General features: G+C 43.3%; 1 protein-coding gene across 2 annotated transcripts; it reads left to right on the top strand.

The window, feature by feature from the left end:
* Positions 1 to 6053: 6053 nt before the first annotated feature.
* On the top strand, positions 6054 to 21862 carry dcp1a (decapping mRNA 1A). 2 transcript variants are annotated; one of them, XM_007903376.2, is made up of 9 exons: positions 6054 to 6063; positions 7023 to 7063; positions 7562 to 7684; positions 12794 to 12860; positions 14583 to 14712; positions 16429 to 16551; positions 16992 to 17705; positions 18409 to 18609; positions 19609 to 21862. In XM_007903376.2, exons 3-9 carry the CDS (start codon positions 7588 to 7590, stop codon positions 19687 to 19689), a joined length of 1413 nt encoding a protein of 470 aa, XP_007901567.1. In that variant the 5' UTR covers positions 6054 to 6063; positions 7023 to 7063; positions 7562 to 7587; the 3' UTR covers positions 19690 to 21862. The 2 variants fall into 2 exon arrangements, with proteins under 2 accessions (XP_007901567.1, XP_042195732.1); XM_042339798.1 differs by lacking the exons at positions 6054 to 6063; positions 7023 to 7063 and having other exon boundaries at positions 7121 to 7684.
* The last annotated feature ends 479 nt before the right edge of the window (positions 21863 to 22341 follow it).

The raw sequence follows: 22341 nt of genomic DNA, 5'->3' as shown, positions 1-22341 counted from the left end.
CGCCATGACCTGCCCGGGAATCGAACCCGGGTCCTCTCGCTTGCGAGGTGAGCGCTCTAACCGATAAGGTACAGGACAAAATTCAATAGAAAGGGAGACAACCACATAGGAAGTTAGGAAATGCTGATTTTTTTTTCCGATGAAACAAGAAACTACAAAGGGTTTTTGAAAGGAACAAGTCAAATTTCTGTCAACTAAAAGGATTCAGGGTTATTAGATGTAAAGATAGGCACATCAAAGTAATTTGTGTGGGAAAATTTGATGGTTCGCTCCACGGATCAATTACTCCCGCTTGAAATTAACATTATTATGCCAGAGAAACGTTCAGGAATACATGTGGCGTATCCACAGACTTAGACATTACCATAAACTGTAATCCTGAATCAGGGAAGAGCAAATGCCTTTCTCCCCCATATCATAACCTATTGTTTCGCTCTTTCGAGAATTCAACACGTCAGAGCTGTGCTCTCAATGCAAGTTAATGTGGTTTTAGTTGGTTAGACTCCAGCAGCGACCCCAACGCACACTCTGGGCTCCCCCAAGCCTTGGCTCTTGCCAACCTGCGCCTAATACTTTCCGGAATTAGGTAAGCCGGGAATGTGTCCCTCCAGGTAGAGAGAGAGAGAGAGAGAACGCATTCCTTTCCAACAATCTATCTCCGACATTTCCACGTGTAGGTGGGAAGCATGGAATTCTCAGCTTGGTTTGGAGACTCTTAAGCAACGGTGATGGGTTTCCGCGTGTGTCGGACACCCGGCTGACCCACAAAAAATTGAGCTGCACTGGAGTGTCAGCCTGGACTAAAAGCTCAAGGTCCAGCTTGGGGTTTGGACAACCCACAACCTTTTCACCCAGAAGTGAGAGTGCTACCAACTGGGCCAGACCGACAATGGGAGTAAGTTGGGCACTCGAGTGCACGGCGTCCAAACATTTATTTTTGGTTATCGAATATAAATTTATTTTTATTTCTAGTTTGACCATCTCATTTGTAACAGGTAACAAATAAAATAATCTTTGCATTCGATATAGCGCCTCATTACATCGAATTGGCTGCCGCGTTTCGCCCACAAAATACACAGTGAATTCACTTTACAGTATATTCTGTGAAGCCCTTTGAGACGTCTCGAAGAGGTGATAAGGCGCTACGTCAAATGCAAGGATTATTATATTTTATGTAATGCTGATAGCTACTGTAGGAAATGTGTCTTGTGATAGTGTCCAATTTGTCAGGATTATTTTCTGTAACTGACGATTAGAAATAAATAATAATCCTTGCATTTCGTATAGCACCTCATCACATCATTGAGCCGCCGCGAAGCACTTCACAGAATAGACTGTAAAATATAGCGACTGTGGGTCCTGCGGGCGAAATGCGGCAGCCAGTATAAAAACAAAAAAATGTCTATTACAAAAAGATTAGACACCTTGGGAAGAAATACGTGTGACTTTACGCGACAAAGTAGTTGCGAAAAATCCACTCTTAATTTATGATGAAAGAATGGATTTAGCAGATGAACAGTGAATCAGATGCCCGGTGGTCCCAACACGACGGTGGAGCGGTTAAACGCACGAAGGCACGTTTTCAGGCTACATTTTTTTTTAATCATAATTGCGGGAATGTGTTAAGAGGAATGATGGAATATGTAAGTGTAATGGATTATTGATGGCTGCTGTCAGCACTGTAATGTTTCCAAGAGCAAATGAGAAGGAGCGTAAAGCGCCTCCTGGTGGGGGTTTGGGTAAGCTACAAGTGATGGAATTTAATTGATACCCTGTACCTGGTACCCAGCTCAAAAGTGCAGCAATAATAGGGCTATCCAACCGCAGGAACGTGAGTGCGGAGATCAATATTTTAAAAAAAAACACACACACGCACACACATACAATGCCAGTGTAGCAACTGGGTAAAACTTGGGAGTCGAATGAAGTCCAGAGAATATAGAGTCAATTCACTTTACAGTGTACTTACTCTCTCTGTGAAGCGCTTTGAAATGCCCAGGAGATGTGATAAGGTGCTATTTTGTTTTTAAGGCAAAAAAAACCCCCTTGTTTCTGCCTAAAATCGCACAGTCTTAATCACTAAGCGTCCACAAATAAGCAATTACCATATTAACCCACATTTGATTTTTGTCACAATATACCTGTTAAATTAAATTATTGCTGAATATTCAAAAAAAAATTTAAACAAATAAAAAAACACATATATATACACGCGTGTGTATATATATATATATTAAATATATTGCATATATATTTATAGATTACCCATATACATATATACACGCACATATATATAACCTTTTTTTAAATCAGAATTTCAAACAAATCTTATATTTAATGCCCAAAGGGTATAAGATTTTAATATCAGTTGTTTTTTATGGAAACAATCAGAATCTCATTGACATTTTTGCCAATTTAACGCTTTTAAAATGAAAGGGAAAAGCAGTTTCTTACTATAGAGTCAACACCAAAGGGTCGCTTCCTCGCGATACAGTATTGTTCTTTTAACCTCTGCAGAAGAGCGTTCAATCGAAAGTTAAGGCACTTTTACCCTATTCAGTCTGCCTTTGTGCACAGCATTTTGTACTGTGCCTGAGACTGTAAGGGTGCGAACTAATTATATCTTTTGTATTTGATTGAGAAGTCAAGTACTCCATTCACTGCTGGCATTTGTCTCATTCTCCCTCTTTCTCTCTCCTTCTTTCTCTCTGCCTTTTTCTCTCTCCCTCTTTTTTTTCTTTCTTTCATTCATTCAGAAATCATCAGACTACGACTTACAAAAAGCAAAATCCGAATTACTTCACCACCCACCCACCTACCCAGCCCACATTAATGTGCGCTGCACACTCTTAGAACATTTAATTTTTGGGAAGACATTGCAATAACACTTGTATTTCACTCTCCTGATTAAAACACATGGCCACCATATTAAAGGTCCAGCCTATATGGTCTTTTGCTAACACAATACATCACACTGACTGTGCCTCCACCAACATTGAAGTCAAGGAGAGGGTGTTCTGTTTGCCAGTGAAAATTGGTAAACACTCAATCCCAGATCCCACACATTTTTCCCCAAATACAAGGAGACATTAATACTATGATAATTGAGTTGATTAATAACAAGAACTGCTATTTTAAGGAGCAAAAAAGAACAGATATTAAAACAACGGTATCAGTCAGGGGGAAATGTCAACTGAGAACAAAGACTGGGACTTTAGGGTGAAGAGACACTGGAATGAGTCGAGACTGAACTAGACATAACACACATTGTCTCACCTGTCTAATCCGGTGTCAGAAAGAGCCATATTTCAGAGCTCCACATGCAGGGAAAACGCTGCAATCTATCATGGTTTCAGAATAACACACACACCCTTACCTTCCTACAAGGCTGACTACATGGAGTATAAACTACAAGCCTAAACTAAAGTAGCCCTGTGCGTTACATGAGTCAGGCATATTGCATTACTACGGTGCAGCGAATCATTGTTTCTAGGAGATAATCCATGAATTATTAATCCTCATAATGTGCTTGAGCTAAACATGGGGTGGCTCTCACTGACCTATTTCACCCTCTTGTGATACACAACTGCAAGAGAACAACTCACATCAGCATTTTAACAGCAACCAGCAAACAAGGAATATTAATAGGAAAAGGTAGCCATGTATATCCATAAATGTATATATATATATATAAACATAAGAAATGCTAGATGAATAAAAGACCAACGTCCATCCAGTTCGCCTTCCACCTTCCTGGCGGTCGCATGCACATATGTCCTCTACTACCTATGCACTGTATCCCGTAATGTTATTTCCTAAAAGAAAACTATCTAATCTGTGTTTGAAGGAATCAACACAATATATATATATAGAATATATATATATATTTGCTATACATACTTAAATTATGCATTGGAGGATTGAGATGCATGGAGTCCGGTGCTTGTTAAATATTAATTAGATATTATGATTTATTTACCGTTGATTGCAGAATAAGCATTAATTCTTGTCACACTGTTTGCTTTACCGAACACCATTAGTTTACATTGGGAAATGTATCCTACTAAAAACACTGTAACTGGATAAAAAAATAAATTGAAGAGCAGAGGGGGACTGGAGACATTGTTCCAGTTTAATTCAAACAATTGACGTAAACAGCATCGGGCATGAATTGGAGCACATTTGGAAATACTAATAATAAGCCTTGCATTTGATACAGCGCCTTATCATGTCTTTGAGACGTCTCAAAGCGCTTCACGGAATATACTATCAAGTGAACTGACTGTATATTATGTGGGCGAAATACAGCAGTCAATTGCGCACAGGAGTGTCCCACAAACTGTCGTGTATTGAATGACCAAATTAGGAACATAGGAATTAGGAGTAGACCATTCGGCCCCTTAGCCTGCCCCGCCATTCAATAAGATCATGGGTGATCTTCTAACCTAACTCCATCTGCCCGCCTTATCCCCATATCCCTTAATCCCTCTGTCCTCTATCATTATTACTTTTTTTTGGAAGGGATTATTACCCCCGGACAAGCGAACCACCAATTGATTTACAACCCGGTTCCTACATACTGCTAAATAAACAGTGGAAACTTGCCTATGTTTTTGCCCGGGTCCTCTCGTTCGCAAGACGAGTGCTCTATCCACTACGCTACGGATCTCCACGGAAATTTCTATAGAATGCTGGACGAGAAAAGACCATTGTTTTCCATCTGGCCGATCCCAATCAAAGGTTACAACAACAATATTGGAAAGTATTAGTGGCAGAATGGGACGGGGGATTATCCTAAGTGACAGAATGGGGATATCATTGTAGAATCATAGAATATACAGCACAAGAAGGAGGCCATTCGGCCCGTCGTGTCGTGAAAGAGCTGTCCAAATTAATCCCACTCCCCCGCTCTCTCCCCATAGCCCTGCAAATTCGTCCTTCACAAACATCTATCTGCTTCTCTCTTGAGAGTTGTTATCGAATCGGCTTCCACCGGCCTTTCGGGCAATGCATTCCAGATCCCAACAACTCGCTGCGTGAAAACAATCTGCGTCCTCTGGTTACCGACCCGCCCGCCCGCCCGCCCGTGGAAGTAGTCTCTCCTTCGTCACCTTATCGACGGACCCTTCCGTAATTTCGAAAAAGCTCCACGAAGTATTATTATACTATCAATGATTATTATAAGGTTGTTATTATTATCATCACATTCCCCACCCCCACAGACCCAGAGAGAGAGAGGGTGTGTGTGTGTGGGGGGGGGGGGGGGGGGGTGTAGTGTGTGTGTGTGGGGGTGTGTGTGGGGGGGGGTGAGGGGGGGTGTGTATGGGTGTGTGTGTGGGGGGTGTGTGTGTGTATGTGGGGGGGGGTGTGTGTGTGTGGGGGGGGGGGTGTGTGGGGGGGGGGGGGGGTGTGTGGGGGTGTGTGGGGGGGGTGTGTGTATGGGGGTGTGTGGGGGGGTGTAGGGTGTGTGTATGGTGTGTATGGGGGTGTGTGTGGGTGTGTGTGTGTGTGGGGGGGGTGTATGGGGGTATGGGGGGGGGTGTGTGTGGGGGGGGGTGTGTGTATGGGGGGGGGGGGGTGTGTGGGGGGGGTGGGGTGAGTGTGTGTGGGGGGGGGGTGTATGGGGGTGTGGCGGTGTGTACGGGGGGGTGTGTGTGGGGTGGTGTGTGGGGGGGGTGGGGGGGGTGTGGGGTGTGTGTGGGTGGGGGGGGTGGGGGGGGTGTGTGGGGGGGTGTGTGTGTGGGGGGGGTGTGGGGGTGAGGGGGGACAGGAGGATCAGTTGCAGCTGAGTTGCTCTCCGGCCCCTTTGCTCTCGGGCGCCGCCGGAAGTGGGTCCGGCCGGGGACGCGCTCTGCGTGACACACTTCCGGTAGCCGTCAGCGTTCGTGTGTCAGAGACACAGAGAGAGACGCCGCCGCCGCCGCCATGGAGCCCCCGAGCCGAGGCCGCGACCGCGACATCAGCCTCTCCGCCCTGCGCCAGAGCGACCCCTTCATCGCCCACATCGTGGACGTGACCAGCCAGGTGGCGCTTTACACCTACAACCCGCAGGCCGGCGAGTGGGTGAGGAGGCGCCGACACCACCCGAGCCCCAGGCTTCCCGCCACAGGCCTCGGCCTAGGCCTCGACACGACAACACCCCCCACACCACCCCACAACTTCCTGCCTCGACACCACCGCCGCCCCCGACTCTTCCAAACCCTCTCTCCCCCACCACATTTCTCTCTCTTTTTCACTCTTTCCCCCTATCTCTCTCTCCCCCCCCCCCCCACTTCTCTCTGATCTCCCCCCCCATCTTCCATCTCCCTCCCTCCCCCCCCCCCCCCTCCCCCTCTCTCTCCCTCCCCCTCTCCCTTCCTCTCTCTCCCCCCTCTCTCCCTCCCCCTCTCTCCCCCCCTCCCCCTCTCTCTCTCCCCCCCTCCCCTCTCTCCCTCTTCCCCCTCTCTCTCTTCCCCCTCCCCCCCCCTTCCCCTCTCTCTCTCTTTCCCCTCCCTCCCCCCTCTCTTTCCCCCCTCTCTTCCCCCTCCCTCTTTCCCCCCTCTCTTCCCCCTCCTCTTTCCCCTTCCCCCTCCCTCTCTTCCCTCCTCCCTCTCTCCCCCTTCCTCCCTCCCTCTCTTCCCGCCTCTCTCTTCCCCCTCCCTCCCCCCCTCTCTGTCTCCCCCCTTCTCTCTGTCTCCCTCCCCCCCCCACCCTGGAAAATTATTTGAATCTCTACTTGAACCCTAATTTTATTGTAACCCACAAGGCAGGTCAGGGAGTAGTACAGGGGGGAAAGTAACTTTCTTTTTTAGGTGGGAATGGATAATTGATTGATGGTAATGACCTCAGTGTTGGAAGATTTAACAACAATAATAATCCTCGCATTTGATACGGCGCCTTATCGCGCCTTCGAGACGTCTCAAAGCGCTTCCCGGAATAGACTGTAAAGTGAATCGACTGTATTTAATGTTGGTCTGATCAGAAGAACGGGTAGGAACTGCGTTTCTCTGACTTACGGTTCAACGTTTTTCCTCCCTTTACAGGAGAAGACTGATATTGAAGGTACCCTGTTTGTGTACACCAGGTATGTTAGAATTGTTGATTTTAAACATAGTGTTCCTGGTGTTGTCTGTCTGCCCGCAGCAGGGGATTTCAGCTGCAAAGCAATTGTACTTCGCAGAAGGAGGCCATTCAGACCCTTGAGTCTGCACTGGCTCTCGGAGCAAACCATATATTCAGCCCCACTGCCTTATGTCCGTACTCCTTCAAGCCCCTCTCTTCCATATGCCTAAAATCACTATGTTTTGCAGACGGATGTATTGAAGATGGGGGAGGGGGAGGAGAGTTGATTTGAATTCCTACATTTCTTTTAAGACTGAGGAGTGGAGTGGTAGAGCTAAAGAAATAGAAATCCAAGCTGAAGCTTATTGGCTCTTCTCTTCCACAAAAGTTTGTTTATTTAACTTTAACCCTTCCAAGTTTTTGGTGGTTGGGTGCGTGTGGGGGGGATTTTGGTGCAGAGTTGCTACTTTGCTGTTGTAACTGATGACAAAAAGAATGGTTTCCCTTTCCCCCAGGACAGCTTCTCCTCACCATGGCTTTACAATCATGAATCGACTGAGCATGAAAAATTTAGTTGAACCCATCAACAAAGACTTAGAGTTTCAGCTCCAAGATCCGTTTCTTCTCTACCGAAATTCAAACCGTAAGTGCTCGCATCTTTTTGTTTCTGTGAAATATCAAACTCTTCAGGCAGATGTTAAGAGATCCCACAACTATTTCAAAAGAGTTTCTCCTAGCTCACAGTCCTCCTGATTAATTGGTCTTTCACCTCAGCGTTTGTGGGAACTTGCTGGTGCAAAATAGCTGCTGCATTTGCCTATAGGTACAAACTACACTTAAAATAATACAGTAAGTACAGGTACCCCAGTAGTTCTTCAAGACTCAGCATGTTTAATGTGGGGTGATTTACAGTCGAACTCTTGTATTTCTTATTGGATGATAGCCACATGGATAGAGTTTAAGAGTACAGTAAAACTCGCATAAGTCTTTATAAATTGTATAATCACCTAAGTCGTACATGCGCTCAAGTCCCATGTAGTTTCCTATCAAAACCACTTAGATTTCTTTGCACTAGTCGTATTTTATAAGCAAATCCATTCCTAACTCATAACTCCGCTCCCCTATCTTCCATTACTCCCGCACTTACCAGCTGCGTTGAATCCAGGGAAATGTAGTCTAGGCTCATCGCCACATACGCAGAAGAACTTCATTTCCCGCGATTCCAACGGTTACCGGTAAATGCTTATGTGGTGACAGATAAAAACGAAATTTCCTATGATTCAGCTGGTAAGTGGGTGAGTTACTTTATCTCTGCAGCCAGTAAGTTCACATACCGCAATGGATAGACACATTGAATCGTGGGAAATGTAGACTTGACGCGTCACCGCATGCACATTTATCGGCTGCATTGAATTATGTGTACGCAGTGCAGATTGTTGATTAAATCAGATTTTATACGAATTACACAAGTTTGCCTGTAACTCAGACTTCACGCAAGTCATATTAGATGTTATGGTCCCGACTGGTACAATTTATGTGAGTTCCACTGTCCTGCAGACTCAGCAATTTAATTTTGTATGTTTTGCTAATACTTTGTGTTGATTTTGGCACAGAAAAAAACTACCGAGGCAAAACACTGTGTATATTGCCATTTTCTGTTGAATTGAATTGCTGAGTTGACAAAATGTGCATAAAACACTGGATCGGTTAACTGTCTATGAACTGAGCCGAGTTCTATTGGAAGGATGATCTTTGAGTGTACCTTTGTGCTCTAGCTAACGTAATATTGAAGTGTCTCCTTTCATTTTTTGTATCACAAATATAAGCCTGCACTTATAAGGCGCTATATCAAACGCAAGGATTATTATTATAAGTGCAAAATACATATAAATACTCACAAAATACAGTCAATTCACTTTACAGTATATTCGCGACGTGATAAGGCGCTGTATCAAAGGCAAGGATTATTACTCCTAAATGTGGTTCAATGGCAGTTGATAAAAATGTCAAATGCAAGTATTATTATTATTATAAGTGTTATAACTTCGTGAAACAAATCAAGAGGTGCTGCTCTGCTTTTTTGTGTGTGTGTGTGCGCGCGCAAGTGAGAGAGAAGTTGCGTCTCAGTGCTGTAATCTAGTTATCCCTTGCATTCGACTTAACATTGCAACATTTCAAAGCACTTGATAGGTGCCAAGGTGTCAATTGTAGTGACTGTTTGTAAGCAAATGTGACGGAAAGAGAATCTAATTGTCAATTTTGTTTATTGGGAGTATAATTTATACAAAAGGGATTGTCTACATTTAGTTTCAGCGGCTCAGGGGTAATCTTGATTAAAGTGGGCACAGTGGGGTTACAGGATATCACTGGTAGTGTGTATTCCTTATCGCCACTAAATGTCTAGCACCTGTCACTGCCTGTGTAAACACTGATGGCAGCAACTGATTTAACTCGTGAGCAAACACCCAACAGACGCTGTTCACATTCCACTATTTTAGGTTTCTCTTCACCGAGTAAAACTATCAGCAGTATCCCTTGAATGTCCCTAATGGCTGACTGTTCACTCACACCCCATAATCCCTTCAAGAAAATAATAATAATTTGGTCACTCAATCCACAATTGCTGCGCACAATTGGCTGCTACGTTTCACCCAAAAAGTATACAGTTAATTCACTTTACATTATATTCTATGAAGTGCTTTGAGACGTCTTGAAGACATAAGGCCCTATATCAAATGCAAGAACTATTATGATTCTGTGTCGTGCTGATGGGCAGAACTGCAGAAAGATGCAATATTGTTCATCTGGTTCAAAATAACATGCTCCTGATGAGCTGTGGGATAGTATTGCTTCCAAAGTAGGCTTAAAAAAATTGAGTCAAGTTTTTATGGATTACCAATTATAAAGCGAATCGATTTAGTACATACACACTGAGCTCTCCATTTACTTTTTTTCAATAGAGGTGTGTTATCCATTAGGGCTTAAACTGATGTTAAGAACTGCAACATCCATTCCCTTTTATGCTCATTTCAACCACACGAGTTGGGGTTGATAAGATAATGTCCCAGTTTTCAAGCTAATGGCCTTGTTCCTGCTCCTAAGTGGTACTATAAATATTGCAACCAAACTTTTTTTTTCACCCCAATTTGTTAGAAACAGATGGCACATTCCAGAAGTTCTTACCCTGAAGGCTCCAAATAATGCAGTAATCTCACCCTTTTTTAGGCTTTTTAGAAAATTTGCCGGCCTTAAAATTGACGCGTTTTATTTTTGGAATGCTAATTTGCATCTTTCGTGAGTTTTTAAAACATCTGCCGCATTTCGCACCCAAAACACGGGCACTACACTTTACAGTATATTCTGTGAAGCGCTTTGAGACGTCTCGAAGATGTGATAAGACGCTATATCAAATGCACGGATTATTATTATTATATTATTATCTACTTTGAACACAGGCCTCGATTTGGTTGCTGTTCCAAAGTTTTCCTTTTCAGAATAATGTAAATTTAACAGAGTTCCTGTCAGTTGTAATCTGTTCCGACCCTTTTGGGGGTTCTGTTCAAAAGTCACAGTACTTAGCATGCATTTTGGAGGCACTGTTTATCCGTGCTACTAAAAACTCACCCAAATCGCAGAGATGTTTTGCTGAATTATTCACCAATGTCCAATATGCACAGTCGCCTTTTGAATTGAATGGAAAGTGATGGAAAAAACAGCGCAGTGCACCAGTTGCCTTTTAGCTAAACTTATATACCCGAGCCAAAATAGAACTACAAAGCACAGACTTACCTCGCCGGGCTTTAAAGAAATATGGCTCGAGGTGCGATTCGCTTATAATTTTCCCTTTGTATTTGAGTTCGGGGTGAGATCGCTTCTTTTTAAAAAATAGCTCCTTTGAAACCGCTTGGATGTTCATGCTGGCTTCGATGAGGGTGCGATGTCAGGGGTTTGCCGCATCAGCTGAGTGAAGACTGTACTTCGCCTGACGACTGGAGAATTTCAGGCAGGGAACTCGGCACGCACCTCGAGCTGCCAACCAGTTCAAACGCCCTGTAGGAACACCAAGTGCAGCCGCTCATGTGCTTGTGTCCCCCAGATACAAACCACCTCGAATCAGCGAGTGATTTCAACGATATCAGCAGCCTGTCACTCCTGTGTGTTCATTCAAAGCGCGTTTGCAGAGTCCAGAGAACCACGGGAATTGGTTCAGTCCAGTCCTGTCTTCCATCAAGTTGGAAAGAACAAAGGAGCGAGCACGCTTGCATCTGTGGCCGAGGAGGGGCAGAGCTCGAGGTGACGTGATGCTGCCCAAGTTTGAGAAACCTGGTGGCAGCTGAGCTGATCAGTCACAGCAGTTATGTGAGGCATTCGGAGCCCACACCGGTAGACACTGTCCTGACATTGATTGTCTCTTAAGGCAGCACTGGGGGTGGGTGGTGAAGGGTCGGGCGGAAAATAGAGCCCAGTTCTTTCCCCTTCTGTACTGTCGTGTCCTGTGAACTTAACAACTTTCAAAACTGTTCAATCCGGGGAGACTGAAATGTTCCATCAGACGATTAGTTGTATGCTGGTAAAACTTTGCTCTGCTTTTGTGGGAACCTTTAACCTCTAAAACCTCCCCTTCACCGCGCACTCCACCGGACATAACTGGAAACCGGTTAAATTTGCGAACTGGAAAAATGCTCTGAAAACAAAATAATAATCCTTGCATTTGATTTAGCGTATTTTTGAGACTTCTCTAAAGGCGCTTCAAAGTGTAAAGTGGATTGACTATATTTTGTGGGTGAAAAATAATGACTAGGCCCAATTGCTTTAATATTAGAGGCCACAGTTGTACTTTAGATTAAATGTGTTCAAGTACAGTATAGGAATTTTCAGCTCATCTGAAATTAGAATCACATTATTGACATCTTTTTATTCTCCCATTACTCCCCCTCACCGTTAAAGTAGTAGATTTGATTGCAAAGCTGAAATGAATTAAACAGTTTTTTTTGTCTTTGGTATTTTCCTAGATTCAGAGTAAATAAATGCAGAACAGAGTCCAGTATAAATTCAAGCCTGTAATATGACTCCAAATTTGTTTAGGCTCTTGAATGACACTGATAATCTAATGGGGACTTTTTGGGACTGGTTGCCAGAAGCAGAATGTGAATCATCAGATGTGCTAACAGACTGACGATACTGAAAGCACAGTTAGTGCTTCCCTGTCACCTTGTGTCCGGAGCTAATGAATTCATATCTTCCTCAGTTGTCCATTAAGCTGTCATCTGTTGATTCCATATCTCTTTATTGACATACGTGTGGCACAGAAAATAATTGTTTGGGGCTATTAGGAGCGCGGTCTCCACACCAAAGTGGCTTGGGTGGTGCAAAAACGTCACTAAATATTTAATGAATGTCCTAATCTTGTAGGTCTCTCGAATGCACTTCGTCTCTTTCTTCCCAAAATGGAGAAATGGAAACTCACATTCTATTATTCATTGGTTGAATGAGACTCATACATTTAATGAATAACTGAGAGACTAAAATGATAGAATTTTAGAGCACAAAATGTGGCCAATCAACCTGTCGTGGGCCAATGATTTGTTGGCTGTGTGTGTGTGTGTGTGTGTGTGTGTGTGTGTGTGGAGGGGGTGGGGTACAGGCTAACGGTGTGATCTTAGAGTTGTCAAGGGTGAAGGAAGTTTGAGTTTGTGATAAGTAGGGAGGTGAGGGAATACTTTTGACTCATTTTTCTCCCATTTGTTCTTAGTGTCCATTTACAGCATCTGGTTTTATGACAAGAATGACTGTCACAGAATCGCACAACTTATGTCGAAGTAAGTACTGTATTTGCTGATATTGCTGTGATTGCTTGCTATTAAATCAGCTTGCTATAAAAACATTGTGGGTGGCAGGATGATAATCTTAAATTCCCATTTCAAAAAGCAAATTACAGTTTTAATTTATATTTTTTATATATATATAGATATATAATTTCAGTTACTCCGAAAAGTATTAAAAGCTGCAAATAAAATGAGGAATATTAATCTAGTAACACAATTCTCCTTTCATTATCCCGCTTTGTTTTTGTAAAGAGTGGATAGTTAGTATTCCTGCACCGAAAGGAGGCAGATGAGGGAGGCATATTGAACTACAGTTCAGTGTAATTTCCCTCCCACCCCTATTTAGTGGTTAGAGACACCACAAAGTTGGTGCAGCGTTCAGCCCTGCCAGTCAGGTCGCAGGCTGGATTCTTAGTCTTTGCTGAGTTAGGCAGCGTTACAATACTTAAAGGTGCTATCGTTGGTCTCAATACCCCTCGGTTTGGGGGGGGTGGGGTGGGGGGTGGGTAAGGTTAATCAGTTAATGTCCCAATTGCTGATTGTTAACAGCTCCTCTCTGCCAATGTCCGGCAAGAACAGGGTCATCTCACCTGTGGTGGCTTTCCTATCCCCCTTCGTGGGTCCTGCTGGGATCTCGCATTCAGCATGGCCGGCTAATAAAGCGGAGGCTTCTGATAATAATAATAATCCTTGCATTTGATATAGCGCTTTTCACGTCGGGAGGATGTCCCAAAGCACTTCAGAGAACACACTGTAAAGTGAATTGACTGTATATTTGTGGGCGAACGCAGCAGCCAATTGCGCACAGCAATGTCCCACAGACAGTCGTAGATGGAAAATGACCAATTTATTATTGTTTTTGGTTTTGGAGGAATTATTATTAGGCTCTGTGTGGAGTAAGGAAACTTGGCCAAGGTTTCGCCCTGACATGCCTGGAATTGAACTCAGGTCTCTCGCTTGCAAAGCGAGTGCTCTAACCACCGAGCTACAGGACTCCACTAATAGCCAGGTGATAGCCAGGTGTTCACGGTCTTTCTCCTCTTGAGCAACCCGCTGTTCTGAAGAGGCAAAGACCCCATTCACACAGCTCAAAGCTGCTTGGTGCTGTTTAGTTGGTGAAGTTATAAATAACTCTTTTGATGAAATGAACTCTGAACCAAAACAGAATATTATATCCAGTATTTGAGTAAAGAATTTATCTGTGAAGTGAGACCTCGCTGCAGAATTCAATCCCGATTTGTTTGAGTTCTCCACATTACTCCCAAGAATATCTCTTTATCAGTTTCATAAATGTAGTGGGACAGATTAGATTAAAGTGAGATTTTATGTAACAAGGATGTGGGAATACTGGAGCCCATTGAGTTTGACTGTGATGGTATAGCACGTTTTGAGGTGGCGGCAGCAGCAGCATTGATACACCTGTTTTTATGACAGCTGATGGCTGTCGTTCATTTATCTCCTGTCAGGGTACTATGTGGGGTGAAGGTCAGCAATCTGCCTTTGGTTAGCTTTCATGCGCAGCTCAGAACAAAACATAGCGAGGCATCGGATTTAAAGTAGATTGAGAAACCTCATTGGCCATTTGACATTTAACATGCGTGGGTTGAGAATTAGAATCACAACTTGCATTTACAAAGCGCCTTTGACATCGAAGAATCTTGACTGTATTTACTGCTTCTGGTAACTGCTGTAATGGCTGCACTGTTGGCTTCTCAGGGTAGTGCATCTGGAAGCTCAGCAGGAATCACCTGAGGGAACCTCTCCCAACAAGACCAATGGCTTTGACGAAGAAAATACTATCGACATCCTGGACATGCTCAGCAAAGCCAAGGAAGAGTATGAACGAGTAAGGATTAAAGCAGGTTAAATATAAACGCCGGGTTTGTCTACAAATGATAGTCGCTGCGCTTGACTTCAATTACCTGTGAAGCACTTTAGACGTTTGGTGTATTAACTGTAAGGATTAAACACTGAATAGCAACTCGTGTTTAATGTAGTTCTCTCGCCTGAAGCTGTGAGATACAGTCCCAACAAAACCCTTAACCACTACCCCTGCCTTTGTACTGTTTATTCCCACCTTTTCACTGTTGTTTCTGGATCTATAACTCTGCAACACCTCACTATCAGAATTAAAAGCTAGTTTGCAAGACAGTTCAAGTGACAAAGGCTCAATTTTCCAGTCAGTCATAAGGCAGAAAGGAATCCACTTATGAAATATTCATTGAAGGATAGCGTGACAGCATGAAACTGGAAGCAAAAATTTGCATCCTCAGTGATGTTCTGTCCGCATTAGATAATGCCAAACAAATAGCGTGTTGGTCAAATACATTCTACTGGGATAAGTTTGCAGTTTCTGGTCTTTTAGGCTCCACAAATGGTGCAGGATCTGAACTGAGATCGAGTGGGTGGCACAATAATAAAAATAATCCTTGCATTTGATACAGCACCTTATCAAGTCTTCGAGACGTCACAGAGTGCTTCACAGAATAAACTGAAAGTGATAAAGTGAATTGACTGTGTATTTTGTGGGCGAACATCCTCTTGAGCTGCTATGGACCACATGAGTTGCCTCCTGAGAAGTGCGACAGTATGGCAGTGTGATTTGCCATCTTCTCACCTATGAGCGAACACCTTCCCTGCCTGAACTCAATTTGGGACATGGACATGAAGCCTCACCTATCCTGACATTGACATTTATGCTCCACATTTCACGTTCTATCTCTCTTGAGCCAGGAAGTAAAACAGTTGTCCCCCAGGCTTTCCAGTCAAAGTGAAACACTGCAAGGTGGTAACTGACAGCTCTGATTTATCTACAGTTGATGCATAATTATTTTATTATCATTAAGATTTTGTTTGATTAAATCAGGCTTGTGCAGTTTGTTTGACTGGAGACCTCACTGGTTTCCGGTTCCTTTGGCTAATTGGATACAACTAAACACATGCAATTTATTCTGGATGGTCAGGCCCGTTCACAGTGCAGAAGAAAGTCAATTTTAGCCTGAATCAGAACTGAACAAAATTCCTTGTCATCCTGGTTTTGATAAGAGTATAAATGTTCCTAGAAACGCAGCGCACCTATTTAAGGAACTCAGTAGCCATCTAGTGGTTGTGTGATATCTACTGCACTGAGGTCACAAGAGGCTTGGAGGAAGAAAACCTCCTGGCCTATTTTATCTCGTCATTCCAGAATACTAGCCTTGCTGCCTCCCTATCACAGCTCATCTTTAATTACCCCAGGGTCCTGGCCACAACCATCTTTCTTAGCAATCCAGTCAAAATCCCCGACTGACCAGCACCTTGGGACATCCTGACGTGAAAGGAGCTATACAAATGTAATTTGTTGTTGTTCCAGCTGTTAATTACTGTGTGTGTGTGTGGGGGGGGGGGGGGGGGAAGAGAAGAGGAGACAGTTGTGTTCAAGTAAAGATTTCAGTTTGACTGTTGACTTGCCTATATTTTCTAATTAACAGCAAAGCAACCAGAGAAGTCAATGAGTGAGGGTTAGATTTTTCTTCGCTTTAATTGCATTTGACTGTTTCAAAAATAAAAAAATTATTTTCAGGGATATTACCCGGATGACTCGAGCATTTTATCGAGTTCCCCCAGCTTACAGAACAATGTCGGCCTCGTCAAATCGACCTCAATCGAAGCCTTTGAACATTTGTCAGCGCAGCAGCAGGATCAGGTACTTTGACTGAGTGATAATTGAATGCACTGCAATGAGTTCCTCTGGGTCTCTCTGCCTCAATCGCTCCGTTTTAATAATAATCCTTGCATTTGATACAGCGCCTCATCACATCTTCGAGACGTCTCAAAGCACTTCACAGGATACACTGTGAAGTGAAATTGACTGCGTAGTTTGTGGGCGAAACGCAGCTGCGCACAATTGCACACAGCAATATCCCACAGACAGGCTTGCCCCCTCTTTACCCATCTTCAGATTACACTTGAAGACTTTTCTCTTCGGCCACGCTTACGGTCACCGCCTTTCTTCCCAGCTCGGCATGAGTCAACAATCCGATGCGCTACCCCTGACCTACGAAGGGCACAACGTAAATTCAAGTTGTTGCTGTTGTTAGTTATACAAACAGGTGATTCTTTGTTTTTTTTAAACCCTCTCTGCAGCACGTCTCAACCCCTCGTCACTTGACCGTGGAGGAATTATTTGGAACCTCCGTTCCAAAAGAGCAGGCTCCGTTCTTGCACCCCAGCCAGGAGATGTTAATGATGTCCCAACAAGAAGCCACGGGGAGAAGGCAAAACCTGCTGCTGCCTTTCACTTACGAGGGGTCAACCACGGCAAAGCAACCAGAGAGTCCGAAACACAAGGCTGATTTTCCTAAACTGACCCTGCAGGACGCCAAGGCGCAAGTGCTGATGTCACCAGCCGCAATCCAGCAGTCCGATAAATGCAGTGCCAAACACAACATTCGCACCAGCCCTCTCTTTAAACCCGCTCTAAACTCTGAGGCTCTGACGAATCCAGCCACACTCGCCATCGGTATCAGTGATTTGGGTCAGAGCCTGCAACACGACATGAAAGCAGTCTCGCCCTTGATGATGTGCCCACTCTCCTCTGAGCTGAGCCGTACGCCTCAGAACCTGACTCCGGGAAACAATCAGATTCTAACGGCACAAGGCGGCCCCGGAGCGAGAGCCACTGGGGGTTTTGGCTTCCAGGGTCACGAGCTGCTTCAGAAACTCAAGTTGACACAGCAGCACGAGCAGCAGCACCAGACTGTCGGCAAGCCCTGCCTCGCGGCCAATTTCACCCCATTGCTCGTCACTCCAGAGAGCTTCAAAGAATCCAACACAAAATCCGCGGATGCTTCAATGCAGGTACGGATAAGTGCTCTTGGATGATACCCTGTGTGAGGGGAGCTATATAAAGGCAAGTTGTTGTTGGATAACGAGACACGATTTATGCTTACAGCAAATCTCGTGTTTGGTCAGAGTTTCAGCAGTTTGTGTGTGTGTGTTTGAAGGAAGGTATCCCCAAACCACAATGGGCTGAATGGTGTTGTATGTAGCGACATCAGCTGCTAATGGGATTTCTCATCACCAAAATCGCCAGAAGCGTAATGATTGGAATTTCAACCCACCCAAGAGTTCATTTGTGAGGGGGAAATGAAGGGATGGTTTAAATTCGATCTTTACGTGTCTGGTATTATTCTGATTATCAGCATGATTGTTTTCGCATCCCTTGGTGCAGACTATTTTTCCCCCGGTTTCCGTTGTTTACATTCATACCCAGAGAATGTATAACGAGAACTCTCTCGTTAGTCACTGAAGCAGCAAAAGAACCAGAGGGGAGGTGAGGAGAAATTAGTTTACGCAGCAGGTTGTTATGATCTGGAATGCACTGCCCGAAAGGGTGGTGGAAGCAGATTCTATAATAAATTTCATTGGGAAAAATTTACAAGGCTATTGGGGAAAGAGCGGATGAGGGGGACTAATTTGTATGGCCTCCTTCTGTGCTGTAAGATTCTATGATTCTACAAGCATTCAATTTCCGCTTTAAATCCATGTCTCCTTTTTGTAGGTCATTCTCACACCGGTCACTAACTCGTCCATGCTCCTGTCTCCCAGCGTTTTCAAGCCATCAGCAGGGAGGGCATCAGAAGCTGAGAGCAAGTGCCTTTCAGCCTCCCCTTTAACATTAGCATCAGACCCTCGATGTTCACCACTGCCAACTGTCCTCAGTAAGACCCAACTCCAGGATACTCTAACCCATCTAATAAAGGTAATGGTCCTTCATATAGAATTTACCTTCCTAGGTAGTTTTACAATGCATAACATAGGTACGGTCTCGAAGACGTGATAAGGCCCTATATCAAATGCAAGGATTATTTTATTTATTAAGCTGACCTATCTAACGGGGAAAGAGGGAATCTGAGATTAAAGAGCTTTTGATGGGTGAAGGCAACGCCAAACCATTACGGGCTGTAAGGTTTCATTGTTTCAAGAACAAATTAGATTGATTTCTGCTAGAAAATAAAATCTCAGGATATCCAGTATATAGATTGGAACACAACGTATCAAGCGACTGACTTTCAGGGTGGTGGAAGGCGAACTAGACGGACCTTGGTCTTCTTTCGCCTAGCAAAGTCTTATGTTCTTATTCAATTTGTGGTCTTTTGTTTTGTTGATCTCAGCCTGGTTGGATTGTGATCGGCTCTGTGCTTGAATAAGAGAAGGAGGGAGCGAGGGTGAGAGAGAGGAACAGCCAAGCCATGTGTTTGTGATTGTTCTTTGTGTCATGAGCACAGACGTTGTCTTGTTTCACAGTTTCTTTAATCATCTCTGGGGTGTACATGACAATTGCTAAAAAAAAGTACATCCAATTCAACTTGTTTGATAATGTGGAATCATGTTATGGATTGAAAAGATTGCTGTTTTAGCCATTGTTGCATGATCAGTCCCTGATATTTAACTCTAGCCTACACTGAAAGCTATATTTGTCAACGAGCTGAGTAGTAGTTTGCCAGCCGGGCTGCTCTACAGTGTAATTTTGGGGGCGATCACAGGATTCTCAAATATTTTGAGTTTATCTTTCCTGAGATAAGCATCTGTAGCACCATTTCTCTCGCAGCAGAACAATGCACAAGGCATGTGGAGGCTGAACTACCAACGAGAAGAATAGGGAGGCTTTGTTTCAGCCTGACTAATCTAATCATCAGGCTCAGCAAGTTTGTCTGCAGGGATTGAATTTTTTTTTAAAATGTCATTTCATTTTTCACAGAACGACTCTGAATTTCTGAGCACAATCCATGAGGCGTATCTACAGATCCTCACCAAGAATATAGGTAACCTCAAGCTGTGAGAGGGAGAAAAAAGCACATTGAACTGCAGCACAAGGGAACCTGCCTCTGTACAAGTACAAACAAACACTTCAGAAAACAGTCTGTACTCAGCAATGCAATATCGTGATATTAGTCACCTTTGTCAAGTTAATTGTCAAAAAAGTGTTTTAGCATTCGCGTTCTGTGATTGCTGCAACTCATCACTGGCCCAGCAGTTTCTCCGTTTACAAAGTATTTTCCAGCGTAAATGTCTCAGGCATTACTGGGTATGTATTTGGCATATCCCAGAGTTTCTCAGTTAATACCTTTATGCATTTTGCCTTTTACGGGCGTAATGTAATCGTTGAGCAATAGAACACTTTCGTCTCTCCTGTTCGGACGGGGTTTTATTTGTGCAAAGATTGGTGGTGGGGGTGGGGGGAAGGTGGGAGGAATCTGCTGGACACTAATTGTTGGTGTTTGTTCCTTGTTAGGAAGAATCCTCATTCATTTCATTCAATCTTCAATGCCACAAAGCAACATTTAAAAAAAAATAATAACCCTGAATTGTCCTTTTCTGGAGTTTTAAGAGTTTAGTTTTACTGTTTCGGTGCAGAGGAAGGCATTTTAATCAGCATTTTTAATGTGGTTCCTCCCCCGCATTAAGTTAACCTCTACTATACATATTTGTATAGAAATTATTTCTGATTTCCTTTTGCCTTTATGAGGAAATATTAATCGTACAGCTGACATTTGTAAGGGAAAGCACTCCTAGATACAAAAGGATCAATAATAAGCATGCAGGTATTCCTTTACAAACTAGGGAGACTTCTCCCTGATTTCAGACAGTGTTTTTTTTTTGCATTGTGAAGCGCAATTATGTTTTTTAAAAAAAAGGGAAGCCAAGTTTAACTATATGCCACACTCAATTGTTCATTTGTACTTCTGAATATCCTAGGGTCGTGCAGATTTGCGTCAGAGTAAAGTGAATTGTGTCAAAGCTCATGTTTCCCTGCGTTCTTGTCTTGTTGATTCATCAAATAGATCAATTCAGTCCCCAAGCCAGTATCACCAATTTCTCTCTCAGGATGTGGAAATGCAAGTTGCAGTAGCCAAATGCCAAAAAGATTTCCCACAAAGCATGATAACCCCCGGAATATAGACTTCTAACCACACAGTGTTTCGTATTCCATTTTATTTACTGCTTTGTTGCTTCTCACTTTAATTTTCTGATTCTGCAACTGAGAAGTTTCACCTCATGGGAGCTGTAGACATAGGAAGATTTAGCACTAGATTAATAATATTTGTTATTGTCGAGAGCCTTTTTTGTACCCAAATTGTCCTTTCAATTACTGGCATAATTGAATGTTTGGAATCACATGATACAACTGCAACTCAGTTGATTATGAACTGATATGAGCAAGGCTCAACACGTATTTACCCACATGGGTGCCAGTTTCTCAATTAATAAACATAAGTTAGCACAACGTCAACTTTCATTCATCGTACTGGATCCAAAGGACTCTTGTTTAGCATTGCATCATTTTTAAGATGCATTATTTATGAATTTTGTGTTTGATTTTGAGTTGGCAGATCAGTCTTAAATATCAGGTTATTTTTAATTGCCCTCCTATATTATCTTGACCCATTCAGCCCAATTTTACTTGGTTTTATTTGGTTTTGAGAAGACTTTCTTTAAGCAACATTTCTTTTTTTTTAATGGAAAGCTGTCCACCTTTAGAATTGATCTTCTTCCTCCCCTCCACATGAGCTAGTCAGAAAGGACAAGCAATTTGCTCCCAAGTTACATTACCATAGTAAGTGAGCAAGTGAGCACTTGCATACTATTCATAGTCCAAAGTATATTCCTTTTTTAAAAAAAAAAAGAAAATCTCCCACCCTGCAATCCCATGTTCCTTGGCTCCTTTACCCCTTGCGATCAGGCTGAGATCGGGAATATTAATGCTTTTAACATCTTTATTATTGGCCCGTGCTTTGATGTGTGTGTGTGTGTGTGTGGAATGTAGGCCCTGTTGCGCATTGTCAATGTTCTGTGTTTTTTTAATTTAATTAATTAAAAAAAAAGAAAAAAAATAGTTATTCTGTGAATTAATAGTCATTTTCAATGTGTCAAGTTTTGTTTTGTACTTTCGCAAGTATATTTTTGTAATAAAAATTCAAAAAAAAGGGTGTTTTTCAACACCTGCAACAAAACTGTCGATTCCTGATTTTTTTGTGATTAAATATTGGATCTGATTCTGCTATTATGCATTGCATTCAGTTGGGTGGGTGGGGGGGTAGTTCATTAAAAAAAAAGTCTATTATTAAGCAGGAGGGAAGAGATACACACATTGTATGCAATTTCTTTGACCCCTTATCATGCAGACGAGACACCCTAAAGTGCTTCACAGAATTTTACTGTGCCACGTAGTGGCTGTATTTGTGCAGTGGCCGATTTGCATACGGCAAAGCGCCACAACGTGAAGCGAGTGCCGAGCCGGCAATCAGCTGCAACGCACTCAATAGAGAGCCTTTAATAATAATAATAATAATAACAATCCTCGCATTTGATATAGCGCTTTTCACGTCGGGAGGACGTCCCAAAGCGCTTCACGGAACACACTGTAAAAGTGAAGTGACTGCGTATTTGCGGTCGGATGCGAATTGCTCGGCTGCATCGGCAGCAGTGTGTT

The sequence above is a fragment of the Callorhinchus milii genome, unplaced genomic scaffold (assembly GCF_018977255.1).
Source record: "Callorhinchus milii isolate IMCB2004 unplaced genomic scaffold, IMCB_Cmil_1.0 Scaffold12, whole genome shotgun sequence".
In the NCBI taxonomy this organism is placed as follows: Eukaryota; Metazoa; Chordata; class Chondrichthyes; order Chimaeriformes; family Callorhinchidae; genus Callorhinchus; species Callorhinchus milii.
The sequence above is the reverse complement of the archived record's forward strand: the minus strand, read 5'-3'. Positions and strand labels throughout refer to the sequence as shown.